This window comes from Zophobas morio, unplaced genomic scaffold, assembly GCF_036711695.1.
Source record: "Zophobas morio isolate AGI-343-1 ecotype UQ-CSIRO unplaced genomic scaffold, CSIRO_AGI_Zmor_V1 ptg000076l, whole genome shotgun sequence".
Taxonomy (NCBI): Eukaryota; Metazoa; Arthropoda; class Insecta; order Coleoptera; family Tenebrionidae; genus Zophobas; species Zophobas morio.
Genome location: NW_026972181.1, coordinates 2,342,723 through 2,356,499, shown reverse-complemented (window position 1 = coordinate 2,356,499; position 13,777 = coordinate 2,342,723). Strand labels below are relative to the sequence as shown.

The following is a 13,777-nucleotide window of genomic DNA, read 5'->3' as shown; positions in this document are numbered from 1 at the left end:
CTGGAAGTCATCCAGACGAAAACTCTCCGACAGGTTTTCCAAGCCCCATGGTTCGTCAGAAACGCCCAACTGCTCCGAGAGGCCAACCTCCCGCCGCTGAAGGAGTTCCTGCACGAAATCGCCCTCCGAGCCTTCAGGAAAGCTGAAGAACACCCCAACCCCCTGGTGAGAGAAGCCGTCAACTACGAGTTCGACGAGGAAGCTCCCCCCAGTCGCAAGCGGCCCCGTAGGGCGCTACTTGAAGTCTGAATCGGCAAGTAACACCACCTGCCGTCTCCAGCGACGCGACCGGCCTTTCCCAGCCTTCCCAACTTCCCGTCAGCATCACCTCCAAGGTGTTGCACAACTAACGCCAGCGCATAGCGCATTTTTCTGTTTCAGATCTCCACCGGCCGCAGGAACCGCGAGGAACAGCCGATGATGGGGGCCAACTCCTAGGCAATCAATAGCTCAACCGAGCTCGGTAGCGCAGCTCCCGCTGTGTCTACCGAGATGCGCGTCATGGGTGTAAGGGACAATGTCCTGGTACCCGAGCAGAAGAAGGAGGGGTTTTAGGGCGGTACCCATTCCCCCAGTACCACCGTAGGCCGCAGAGCAGGCCAAGAACCATTACGGTGGTCTGCGTAGACATTTCCCCTCTACCAAAAAAAAAAAAAAAAGTGTTCTCACTGTGGAGAGAACCGCCGTCCCGCACGGACGTTTTTTATATGAATTTCTTACCTAATAAATGCTTAGCCTATGTTAATAATAATAAAGTGATTGTCCGCGGAATCAGGACTTGTCGTCTGGTGACACATATAAAGTAATGAAATGATTAAATCAAAAATCAGGGAAGGTATTCTATGGATTAAATGGCGAAAAATTTTATTTTTGTGACAATTGTGATTACCCCGTGCAATGCGTGTTGTGTATGTTATAATTTAAACCGTGCATTTTACAAATATTTAAAATGAGCAATTCAAGCAAAGATTCCGTATCCGTGAGTACAACCTAAACCGCCCTCGACCCACCAAAACCACTCTTATTTCAGCAAAAACCAACCAACAATGAAGCCGTTCAAGTGATAGTCCGCTGCAGACCCATTAGCGACCAAGAAACCCAAGCAGATTGTTCTCCAGTTGTTAATGTTTATTCAAATCGAGGCGTGATCGAAGTGGAGAACCCCAAAGCTAGATTCGAAAACGAAGGAAAGAAAATTTTCAGATATGACGCAGTCTACGACTGGAAGTTCGTAGCTGGTGTTTTTTTTGTGTTTGTTCTTAATGGCGGTGTTGCAGTGCGTCACAGCAGTGCATTTATGATGAAATGGTCCGGCCTTTGGTTTCATCGGTCCTTGATGGCTATAATGGGTGTGTTTTCGCGTATGGACAAACTGGAACTTTGAAAACGTACACAATGGAGGGGATTGAGAAGTACGAGGAGCATTTTGGCGTGATTCCAAGGGCTTTTGATCCAAATCTGGTACCATATTAACAGGACTACTGGGTTAGAATTTTTAGTGACGGTGCGCTACTTGGAAATTTACATGGAAGACATCAAGTGAGGAAAACTTTATTGTGGGTTACATGGGGGCCCAAATGCTAGGGTTGACCCAATCGGTTGGCAGAATTTTGTTTAGGAACGGGATAAAACTGCCAACGTTGGCTAAACGGTTGACCCATCCAGGGATGTTCTTCTTACACAGAATTTTTGTAAAGGCTCCAGAAAAGTGGTTGCAGTTGTTACCAATCAAGTTGCATTTATTTCCTCGGAATTTTCTTCCCAGTCGATTTTTTATCATCTCTACTTCTTCCAAAATGAAACTTGTATACCCTATGTGAATGGTCTGTCTAAATTGTAGGTGGCCTCTCATGTTAAAAAAGTCGCCGAGAATTTGTTCATTTCGGGGTTCCATATCAAAAACTCCACTGTAATTGTGGTGGTGGCCCCCATAACCATATTCTCTTCCATAAACTTCAACTCCCGAATGGAATACCCCGAACCCAATGTTGCTAGTGTATTCATTCAGTTTATACATGTCGTAGACATTGAGAAAAACGGGTTCTTGTGGTTTTTGACTTTTGGTAATATCGTCAGAGTCGCTGTTTTTGTTTGTTTCTGAACATGGGTTACAAATCATGGTAGGAACTGTGATCTGGAATTGACACGTCTGACTTATGATTTGGTTGATGTTGACATTCTTTTTGTCAAACTGACGGCAGTAGTACAACCCGAAGTTTGACAGGCACGGCCAACTATGAGTAATTTTATTTTCGATTAACGCTCGACAACGTACTTTAGTGTGCTGCGATTAAATCGGACTAAAATAAATTTCCAACTCAAGTGGGATTTATAATCTTGTTGTTGACGTTGAAATTCCCATTGATGTTACTTTTAGAACAGAAAATTGTTGTTTATAAACTCCGTTGTCTAGTTGCCGTTGATAGTAACTTTGATGTTCAACTTTTGCCGTATTTAAAGGAGTTGTAGAAGAAAAGCGGAGGATTTAAGTTGATTAACTACAAAAATGTACCATTTTAACTATGTTCTAAGTTTCTTGTTGTGAAAAGATGGCTATGTATATTAAGAAAAAAAAGGTAAAACAAACCCGACTGTTGTAAAAGGTGACAGTACTAGAATGACGTTTACGCAAAGCCCACTGTTTGACATTGTTCGAAAAAAAAAAAACTACACTGAATGACATTTAACCAAAGCCTACTATTATGTTTTATAGAGACCTCTTGAAAATAAAGAATTCGAAGTCCCTCGAGCTGCGCGAAATCACTGGGAAAGGCGTCTGCGTGACCCACCTCCACTCCCAAACTTGTCAAAGCGCCGACGACATGATGCGCACCATGCGCCAAGGCAACAAAAACCGCACCAGTGGCGCCACTAACATGAACGAACACAGCTCAAGATCGCATGTCATCTTTCAGATCGTTATAGAAATGGCCGAGCATCAGTCGAAGTCGGTCAAAGTCGGAAAATTGAACTTGGTGGATCTGGCGGGCAGTGAGAGGCAGTCGAAGACGGGGGCCACTGGGGAGAGTTTCAAGGAAGCGACTAAGATCAACAAGGCGCTTTCGAGTTTAGGGAATGTCATTTACGCTCTGGCGGAGAATTCGGAGCACATACCTTATAGAGACTCCAAGTTGACGAGGTTGCTCCAGGACTCGCTGGGGGGTAACAGTAAGACGATCATGATAGCGAACATCGGGCCCGCGAATGTTAACTACGACGAGACGATAATTACGTTGCGGTACGCTTATAGGGCGAAGAGTATTAAGAACCAGCTAATCAAGCCATGGTCCAGACTCAACACACCAAAAGAATTAGAAAAGGAAGAAGAAGAAATACAGTCCGAACTTCAAGAAACAACATGGCCAAAGATAACTCTGCACATTGTAAGATTCAACGACATCATCAGCAGCATCGTCCTAACAATGATCACGGGTGCAATCTGGGCAGCATGGTTCCTCATTATCGAAAAAAGCAACGGACACAACCACGACCTCAAGAGGAGGCTGTCAAGATGAGACCCACTTACCCGCCAAGAGTATCCTAATTAACTATTAATCCATACCGTTGCGTTCCCAGTGCAACCCTTCTACAAACCCCATCGCCCCTGTCCATTTGGAGAGACCCAACATGTTTAAATCCTAAATTTAAACAATAATTTCTAAAATTTAAATTTCCTCTTTACGTCACCAATAAGAAGGTCAAGACCAACGACGCGAATGTAGAACGCTGAAACATGGAATTGCAAGCACCAGAACTGCGAAACGCTGACCACCACAAGAGCACCATCGTCAGCGTTACGAAGACAGCGGTAATGGAACAAAAGAAAATACAAGAAACTGGGACGCAATATAATTTCATATGTATTATTACCTTTAGTTTAGAACCACTCACACGCTGTAAATAATTAGTTTTGTATCAATAAGTTAGGTTGTTTTGAATAAAATTAGTATTAAGCTTTATTGGCTTTTTACTCACTCCCACAATTCTACCCCAGAATTGTTCAATAAACGACTGAGATATTTTTGATGATTTTTTCTGCGGCCAAAATGTTTTGATTTTGTATGTTGAAGGTAATTTTTTTTTCTTTTATTCCTGAGACTTTTTTATGTACTTTTATAATTGAACAAATTTTATAGCACTAAAAGCTTTTTGTTATTTAAAAAACCCTCGCACAACGACAGAGATCGTAATTTTAAACTTTATTTTATCAAAATGGCTGTTAGCGCAATAATCACGAAAACGATGGAATGTGCTTTTATATGTTTATTTACAACATCAACAACTATTTGATATATACAAGTGTACTCGTCGGTTGTTCGGAGACGACTCTCATCACACCCTCGTCACTTCCCCGAAGGAAGGGGTAGGTTAGCGGGCGATTACCTGGTTGGTCGTAAAAGCGGTACCATACCTCCCCGCCTTGAATACTATGAGGATTCAAAATTAATAATTATAATGTAATTACAAGTCATGAGATTGCACAATAAGTATTAAGAAACATGTATGTATGTACATAATAATAATAAAAATTGGTAAATAGAACAAGAGCGAAATATGCATGCATAACATTGGTAAGAATAGAAATAAAGAAAATAGCACAATTAACACTTGAATATAGGTATATACGTTTCACGGCACTCGTTAAATTGCCCAATCACTCCCGCACAATTGTTCACGATTCTACGACAACTGGTAGCAAACAACTGATCGCGCGACAATTGATCGCAAACAACTCGTCGCAGCACAATTGGTCGCACGCGACAATTGATCGCGGCGACGTTTGATCGCAGCGACAATTGATCGCACGAAAATTGATCGCAGCGACAATAGATCGCACGTAAATTTATCGCAGCGTCAATTGATTGCAAGGTAAAATTCATCGGGAAGTATTTTCTTTTATTAAAACTAAATATTTTGTATTCTTAATTTTAAGTTGCAATAAATTTAGCAATCAGGTAAGGTGTAAATACCGAATTAAAAACAATTTGAATATAGATAAATGACGAAGTTTGTAATTGCACTTTAAAAATTAAAAAATACTAGCGTAAACACTTTGTTATTATTCATAAGATTTTTTATTAATAAATTGTCATTTTGGTTATTTTTTTTAAGAGATTGTTACTATTTATGTCGTTGCTTATTTTACCTATTATATTATAGGAACTAGCTTCATTATAATAAGTCCTCAACATAAAAACAAGTGTTTATTGTTCTAACTAGATTTATTATACAATTATTTAAAAAATCATATTTTTAACAACCTTTAAATTTTAACACATTTTGATACAGAATTGCCTCTATTGTCTATTCTTGTCTTTATACATATCACCAAACAATAAAATTTATGAACTAATAGTACAGAGTATCCATATGCAGCGAATGTAAATTCCACTGGACGGATATAATACTTATTTTAATCCCTTGTAAATTGCAACGGATCGTTTACAGGGTTTGAGAAAGGTTTACGTGTATTGTAAATATATATTGCAAAAACTTTTGTTAGAGCGTCAAAAATAATTTTGTGTTACCGGGAAATCTAAGAAATGTAGGTACTTACGCAACTAAAAACTTACTTTTTAATTATTATTTATTATTATGTGACTAGTATTGTACTGAAGAAAAATTCAGTTGTACCATATGTGGGTGTAAAAAATACATATACAGGGTTAGTCACGAGAAAATTACTTCTGAAAATTATTTTTACGCTACCCAAAATACGAATACCGTGTACCACTTGATACTAACTGAATTTAAAATGAAATGCTTAATCCGTGATTGCTTTGAGTTTGCCAATGTCATTTTGACAATTCTGGAAAAGGAGGTTACGCGAATGTCCATGGTGGTTGTATGTACCGCAGCCAGTTGGAGATCTCCGCTGGTGCCGCTAATAAGTTTGTCAGGGCTTGCTTCGAGTGCCTCTTGATCTTTTGAAACCAATTAATCACCAGAACATTATTTCTAAAAATTCCTTTTACGATAGATTTTTCTGTGACGTGTAAAACGGCCCTTAAATCTAAAAAAAAAGAAGAAATAATTGGTTCCCAGTTTTCCATGAATGTCCCTACTACGGTCTGCTACCTGATTTTATTATTCTCCGCACTTTGCATCCTAGAAAAATTTACAACATGGGCTGGAGAAGCCCACCTACATCCGGCAGATTAGGCAAATAATTCTGATTGAATAGTCGTCCTTCCGAGTGAAATTCCCCTCAATAAACTTTTCAAACTTCCCATGCTAAAAATTAGTCACGCCATTGCGGATAACCACTACTCAGTAGCGTCATCATCCTGGACGTTTCTACTTTTTAACGGTTTTCACTGTTTGTATTACTTGTTACTCGTGATGTATTGATTGATTTAAATATTTTAAATAATATTAATTAATAGAGAAGAATATAAATCTGTTATGTGCGTTGTTTTATTCAACAATTTTTATTCTGAGCCGCTTCAAAAAAAAAAAAAAAAACTGTACGTCACTGTAATCGGCAGTCTTATTTGGGTAATGAGGGGTACTGTTTATGACACTTTACCGGTTTGGCTCGAAACCATCATTTTAAGTCTGGCACTTCCTCCAGTATGAGTATATTCTTTGCTCCATGGTCAAAACTAATCTTTTTACGATCTTGTTTACACAAATGCCGTAAAAGTGGAGATTGGTTTGTAGGTATTTAGCAAAGGGAATGAGATAAATTATTCATTCTTTCGTATCTACAAGCGCCTCATTAACAGTGTGAGCGTTCAAAAAAGGTATTAATGAAAAAACATCTTTGGTTTTATCATGGATTAAAGATAATCCAGAACTAATTTGTAGTGACCAAAAAATTGTCTGCAAAGAATGCAGTAAACTCCAAGATTAATTGTTAATATATAAATTCAAATTTCTTTGCACCAAATTTATTAAAAAAAATATATATATTTAATTTTTTAAACTATCAAACGTAATGAAAATAATACTTTTTCACTTAAAACTGTAACGAGAGTTTTTTCACGATTTCATTGATTATGATAACTATAACTTTTTAATTCGACAGTTGTAATAATTTTAAAACCATTTTTTATAAAAAAAATTACGTGCAACACGTTTTGAAAGCTATTTTTTTCACTCGTTTAATTGACAAACTTTAAACTTGTGAGAAAAAAAGCTTGAATCACTTACTTGAGTGTCTAATCAATAAGACGAGTAATCCAAATGAACATTACAGCATACGAGATGTGTCAGCATTAAAAAAAAATATTTTACAATATTTTCACTTTTTTGCACTTTGGTTTAATCGGAAATGAGCCTAATAGTTACTGTTTTTATGGAACTCGTATGTATTTATTTTGACACTTTTTTAGAAATAATAAAATTTTTGAGAATATAGCACTTTATTTTATTTTCCTCATTCATAACAATTACTTATTTTCTCTATAAACGCTATCATTTTTCGCCTGCGATCAATTGTGGCATGGGACCAATTGTACTTGCGACGAATTGTGTTGCGACGAATTGTGACTGCGACCAATTGTCGTTGCGACCAATTGTCGTTGCGACCAGTTGTCGCTGCGACAAATTGACGCTGCGATCAATTGTCGCTCGATGAATTGTGCGCGACGAATTGACGCGGTACCCCTGCTACCAGGGTTGGCCTGATTTAAATCATTTGATTTATGATTTAAATCATGATTTAAATAAAGCGATTTTTTTTTTAAATCATTGATTTAAAACATTTTTGATTTTTTTGATTTTTTTTAAATTACGAACATATTATAATGCATATTAACAACGTTTTAAATGCAATTTAATTCAATAAGGGTACAACTTGCGTACCGCCGCAATTTACCTTTTTGAGACACTGCGAAGACGTTGCAATTTACAAGTATAGTCCGATTCTTTTAACTTTGGCAGTGTCCTAAAATAATAGCAAAAAAGACATATGGGATAAATAAATAAAACATAAAGCTTTTAAAACTGAATAAAAATACATTAAAAGTTCAAACTTAAGTCAGATAATTTTTGATTTTTTTCTTACTACTTTTAAAGTTCGAATTATTGTGAGTAACCGAAAAACTAAAAAAATCAAAGAAAAATACAAAAATCAGAGAATCCAAAAAAAAACAAAAAAAAATCATTGATTTTTGACTTTTTTTTAAATCCGGTTTTTTTTCCAACTTTTCAAAAATCAGGTACAACGGGGTTTATCAAGCTTTTGAAGATTGGTACAAAGGTAAGAAGGTTAATGTAAATAAAAGCTTATTGGGTACTTGAAAGGACAAGTTGAAGTATATCAAGCCAAAAAATCAAGAGTTTCTTGCTGGATCTTCGAAATTTGACAGTTAATGAAGAAAATAATGTTGTTATAAAAAATAAGAGCGCTTTGCCTAGGATTAGCAATGTACAAAATAGAACTGCAAAAATATTAATTAAATGAAATTTAATTAAAAACGTTTAAATATAATACAAAATTATTTGTGGCGCGAAAATACTACTTTCGCCACGGTTTCAGAAAAAAGTCATTTTTCTACTCCTATATATGAAAGTAGACTTTTTCCCATCGTTTACCCTTAACGAAAACATCATTTTCACTTCTAGAAGTGAAAATACTTATTCATTCTAAAAGCGAAAGTAACCATGGACTGCTATGTGAAAAGTGAAAATTTAAAGTTTAAATCCACTGAAAATTTAAGTATCTTTTTTTTAATTTGATCAACTGTTAAGAAATGAAATATGACTACCTATTTAAATTGAAACTAAATTGATTAAAACTGATTAATAAATTTGAATAAAAATTAAACAAAAATGTTTGACGCAGCAAGATCTGCATACGTCTAAGCAACCAGTAGCGCTAGTCAAGTAGTCATATTGTTTATTCTACGTGATTGTTTTATTTCGTAATGACATATTAGGTTTCAAATTGTGTTCCTAATTTATTGAAAAAGAAAAGCCATGTCCGATTCAGAAGAATCGCGTAGTTCCACACCACCTTGTGTGATACAAGCAGCAACATCCGCTTCAAATGATATCTTACCACAAAAATCCCAACAGAGATATCAGTTTGTATACGAAAAATTTATAACTTGGCGGAAGGACAACCGAGTGACATCTTTTTCCGAAAATGTCTTGATGGCTTATTTCGGTACATTGTCAAACAGTCTGAAGCCCACCACATTATGGAGCATGTATTCCATGCTACGAAGTGTAATAAGTCTGAAACATGATGTTGATATTTCTAAATACCTCAAATTAAAAACTTTTCTAAAAAGGAAGTCGACGGGTTTCAAATCTAAAAAGGCAAAAGTATTGAATTCGGAATAAATTCAGTTGTTTACCGATAAAGCAAATGATGAAAAATTCTTGTTCACGAAGGTAAGTTGAGTAGAGGTTGTGTTTTATAATGTTTCATACTAGACTATTTGAAGGTTGCTCTAATATTTGGGATCTGTGGGGTCTGTCGTTCACATGAATTAAAAGATTTAGAAATTCAAGATGTTCAAGATTTAGGAAGCGCTTTATTTGTGACTATTCCAAAGACAAAAACAAATTTACCTAGTTCATTTACAATTGTTAATACCCATTATAAAATCTACAAGAGATACATCAATCTTCGTCCACAAGGAATAGACAATACGACTCGTAGATTTTTTTTTAATTACCAACACAACAAGTGCACCCGACAAGTTATTGGAATTAATAAATTTGCATCTGTTCCAAAAGAAATTGCTAAATTCCTCAAATTACCAGATTCACAGTTATATACTGGCCATTCTCTAAGGAGATCTTCCACGACACTTCTTGCAAACACGGGTGCTAACATGACTGAAATAAAGCAGCACGGCGGATGGAAATCGAGTTCTGTAGCTGAACAATACATCGAAGATTCGATTACTAACAAAATTAATAAAGGGAAAAATTTTTTTGATTCATTACAGATTAGCAAAGAAAATATCGGAAGTTTACCACCTATTGAGGGTTCGGTGTCACCTAAGGAGACAGAAATAACAGAAGCAGAGGTTCCTCCTGCATCACATGCACTTGAAGACAATGTGTCTTCATCAATAATTAATAAAAAAGAAAATAATGCTAAAGCAGCAGGTGTTGTACATAATTATTATAACTGTAATTTTCAATATATTACAAAATAAAATTTCCTGAAATTTATATGTAGTTAGGTATGTTTTTTTGTCGTAGAAAAAATAGCATTTGCGACTCGAACTTAAAGCCAATTTTTTCGTTCGTTGAGTGTGTTACTCGTGAAACAATACTCAACTCACGAAAAAAGTATGACTTTCACTTCTTGTTGCAAAATATACTATTGTCTTACACTCATGTAGCTGATATTATCACAAAGCTTCCTCAAAGATTGTGCACTGATCATGATTTAGTTTTTGATGAAATCACCACTCTCAATAAAATCTTGGAAACGATTAAAAATTATGAAGTTTTTTATCTAGTCGAACATTTGATAAATGGGTGACTATTTTAAACAAAACTGAAGTATCCAACGTCCACTATTTTGATCACCTTCGTATTAAACGTTCCACCAACCAGTACATTCGTTGAACGAGTGTTTAGTACCTATTATGAGCAATAAATGGACCACGGAGAGAAGCAGAGCCTCAAGCAATTTAATAAGATCAGAATTATTAATTACTGTAAATTACGATTTGATTTGAATTGAATTTTTTAATTTTGTAAAATGTGAAAACCTGTTCTTAGCAAAAGCAAGAAAGTGCTACAAGTACGCAGCCACGAAAGAGTCTTAATTTCATTCTAGATATGATAATAAATGCCATACCAGTTATAAAGTCGTATTTCTGTTATTTTGTTTTCATTAAAACTTTATAAAATAGGTACTAGATAATATGACTATACTCATATTATATTACGTGATGTTACTATGTATTTTATGAATAAAAAATTATTTCCTATATTTTTAAACGAATACCTGCATTTTTCCACTATTCTATATAAAACTTTTCAGAATACGGCAATTCTAATTCCCGAAAATTGAAAGGGTCTCAGTCTGTTAGTGTTTGGAAAGGACCGAAATATATCCTCGAATAATGAAATTGCGTATCGCGACAAGAAACTTCGACTTACATTACAAGGGGCTGATTAACCTTACTTCTACTTGGTACTCACCTTATTATAGTAGCCTGCATAGATATTGTAGCCGTCCATAGAGTCGAAATTTGCGAATAAAAATAAAATAAAACCGGTTCAAACGGAGCCGACGGTGGCTTGCAAAGTCTGACGTCACTGTGGCACACGTTGCACAGAGACGTATTTAATATTAAATGTCATTTTTTCCGTTATGATATGATCTGTTTAATTTCTGAGCTGAATCTCGTCAATAAAATCGAAGCTCTGTTCACTGTACACAAGTTGTGGTATGGTATATTCATCGTTGCGGAGGCGGGTGGAGCGAAAAACCTAGTCATCTTAGCAGCAAACACGCCTATAAACTAGTCCACGTGGACTGTTTGTTTCCTGTCATATTTTAGTTTGCTTGAACCAATTGTGTTGCACCAAACGGTTATTACACTTGTTGAAATAAATTTTCAAACTTCCATCTTTCTCTAGATCATCGGTTTCGTAGCTGTGTGACAAATCGTTTGTCGTAGATAGAAAATAGTAAGATTACAGTGACCCTAAGATTTTGTGCAAACAGCCTTAAATACACCTCTGTGTGATATGACGCGTGCCTGTGTGATATGACGCGTGCCGTAGTGACAGAACTTGCAAGCCGTCGTCGACTCCGTTTGAGCCGGTTTTATTTTATTTTTATTCGCAAATCTCGACTCTATGGACGGCTACAATATCTATGCAGGCTATTATAACAGCTGTTATCTCGTTCTCCCCATACCAGTAAAGTTACAATGTTTCACTTTCACTTTGGTTTAATACAACGGTGAGTTACTGTTCTGTCGTGCGTAATTTAGACGCACATGATGTCGAAATCCGCGGAACTATTTACTAAAGAAAGATACGCTATTTTATAGGGTTAAGATATTGCTGGTTAACCCGGTTAATTACATACTGTGTGAGTTCACTATAATGGTATTTTACTAGTAGAAGCACAACTTCTTACGGCGATGGCGAAATGGGTATTAATCTGTCAACTGTCAACACCACGCATGGTCTGCTTGGTGTCAGCGAATTATTTTCTTCCACGTTCCACGTTACCACAGACTACCCCCACCTTACGTTAGTGCGTGCGCAGAATCGCGAATCGCGCATTCTTTTTTATGGTTAAAAATCAATTTTAAATCGGTATTTTTATTACATTGCGAGTTTTTCAGAATCGATCATTTTTTTAGACGAATCGATTCAATTAAATTTATTTTTGTCACTTTAGAATTCTACTTTCTACTTTACCATTATTCACATCCACAGTGTAACGCATCTGACAGCAGCTCGGTTTCTGTTACTTGTCAATTTACGAATTTTTAAATCAGGGTTTGAATGTTATTATTATGAATAAGAAGACCTAATAGTGTAAGTGTAAAAAAATCGTTTGTGCTATTGGTTTTAAAACACGTTTTTTTTTTGTTTTTAAACAGGATAGGTTGTGAAATGTTTACGATTTTGACGTACATACGTCACACAATGTTAGAATATATAAAATGGATATGGGTGACGTATCGAACGGTCGTTCGAAGAGTCCTTCGGGACTTATAATAATTATAAAAATAATAATTAAAAAAAAAATAACATTAGTAATTTTAGGCAGATTGGTATATTTCATACATCCAATCGTATAAAAACGACAAACTGTTATTATATATTTTTTTGGTCCGTCTGCGTGCGTGCAGGCAACCAATAATACGCGTCGTTCGTTAACGGCACCGATAAATTCTGCGCTTCCAACGGAACTAGGCAACCAGTAGTACACTAACTCAGCGATCCGGCAACCAACAATACTCCACGTGCCGTGTTCCTCATGGTAACGCCACCGATCGATTTCTGGCCTCGAAGATGCATATGCAACTCGCAATACACCGACGTGCGGCGTCCGTTAACGCCACCGCCCGATGACTTTCGAACACGCGTATGCAACCCGCAACACACCGACACGTACTGTGTCCGTTAACGCCACCGATTAATTCGAAGCTTCTCGCACGCCGCATATGCAACCGGTAATACACTGGACGTTCATAACGTACGGCGTTCGTGCCGAGTGACGATATAACGCCACCGATCGATTTCGACTTTCAAACACGCACAGTCGTCAATCTACAATACAATAAACGTACGGCGTTCATTAGCGCTATCGAATTTGCGGTTTCGCGTACATACAGGCAACCGGTAATAAATACACCGGAAATAGTTATAAAGGGCGAGGTATTTTAATTAGTTATTTCAATTCTGGGATTTATTATTATTATTAATGTAGAAACAGACGACTTCATTTTGAGAAGATTTTCCAAAAAGTTTTTATTTTAATTTAAGGGATGCGCGGATTAACGGCGGTGATTGCAAGTACAGTAATTGTGAAGCCAAATGTCTCGTTGTCTAATTCGTGGCGCCCGTGAATGGATTAACGAGATTCCCACGGCGGGGATTCGACCGGTGATCCGGGCTAACTCTACGGAGGCTAGTCGCGCAAAATCGGTACTACGGGGGCCGGTTGCCCACGGGGGTTTTACCCCCGGCCGGCCATTGGCGTTGGACTCGTAGTGGTGGTGGTTGACCGTATGCTGGTAAGTGGCGCGTCGGGCGTGGTATAGCACACCCCGCTGCGCTCGGCGCGCTGCGAATAGTGTGTGAGTTGCGTAATCAACTCGGGTACTGGCCT

General features: G+C 37.0%; 1 protein-coding gene and 1 pseudogene across 1 annotated transcript; one reads left to right on the top strand and one right to left on the bottom strand.

Annotated features, from left to right (window-relative positions):
* Window positions 1–949: 949 nt before the first annotated feature.
* Window positions 950–3,515, top strand: LOC135143831 (kinesin-like protein Klp68D; annotated as a pseudogene).
* On the bottom strand, window positions 1,562–2,649 carry LOC135143774 (deubiquitinase DESI2-like). The gene is made up of 2 exons (XM_064075713.1): window positions 2,629–2,649; window positions 1,562–2,284 (listed from the first exon to the last, which is right to left on the bottom strand). Exons 1-2 carry the CDS (start codon window positions 2,647–2,649, stop codon window positions 1,562–1,564), a joined length of 744 nt encoding a protein of 247 aa, XP_063931783.1.
* Window positions 3,516–13,777: the final 10,262 nt, after the last annotated feature.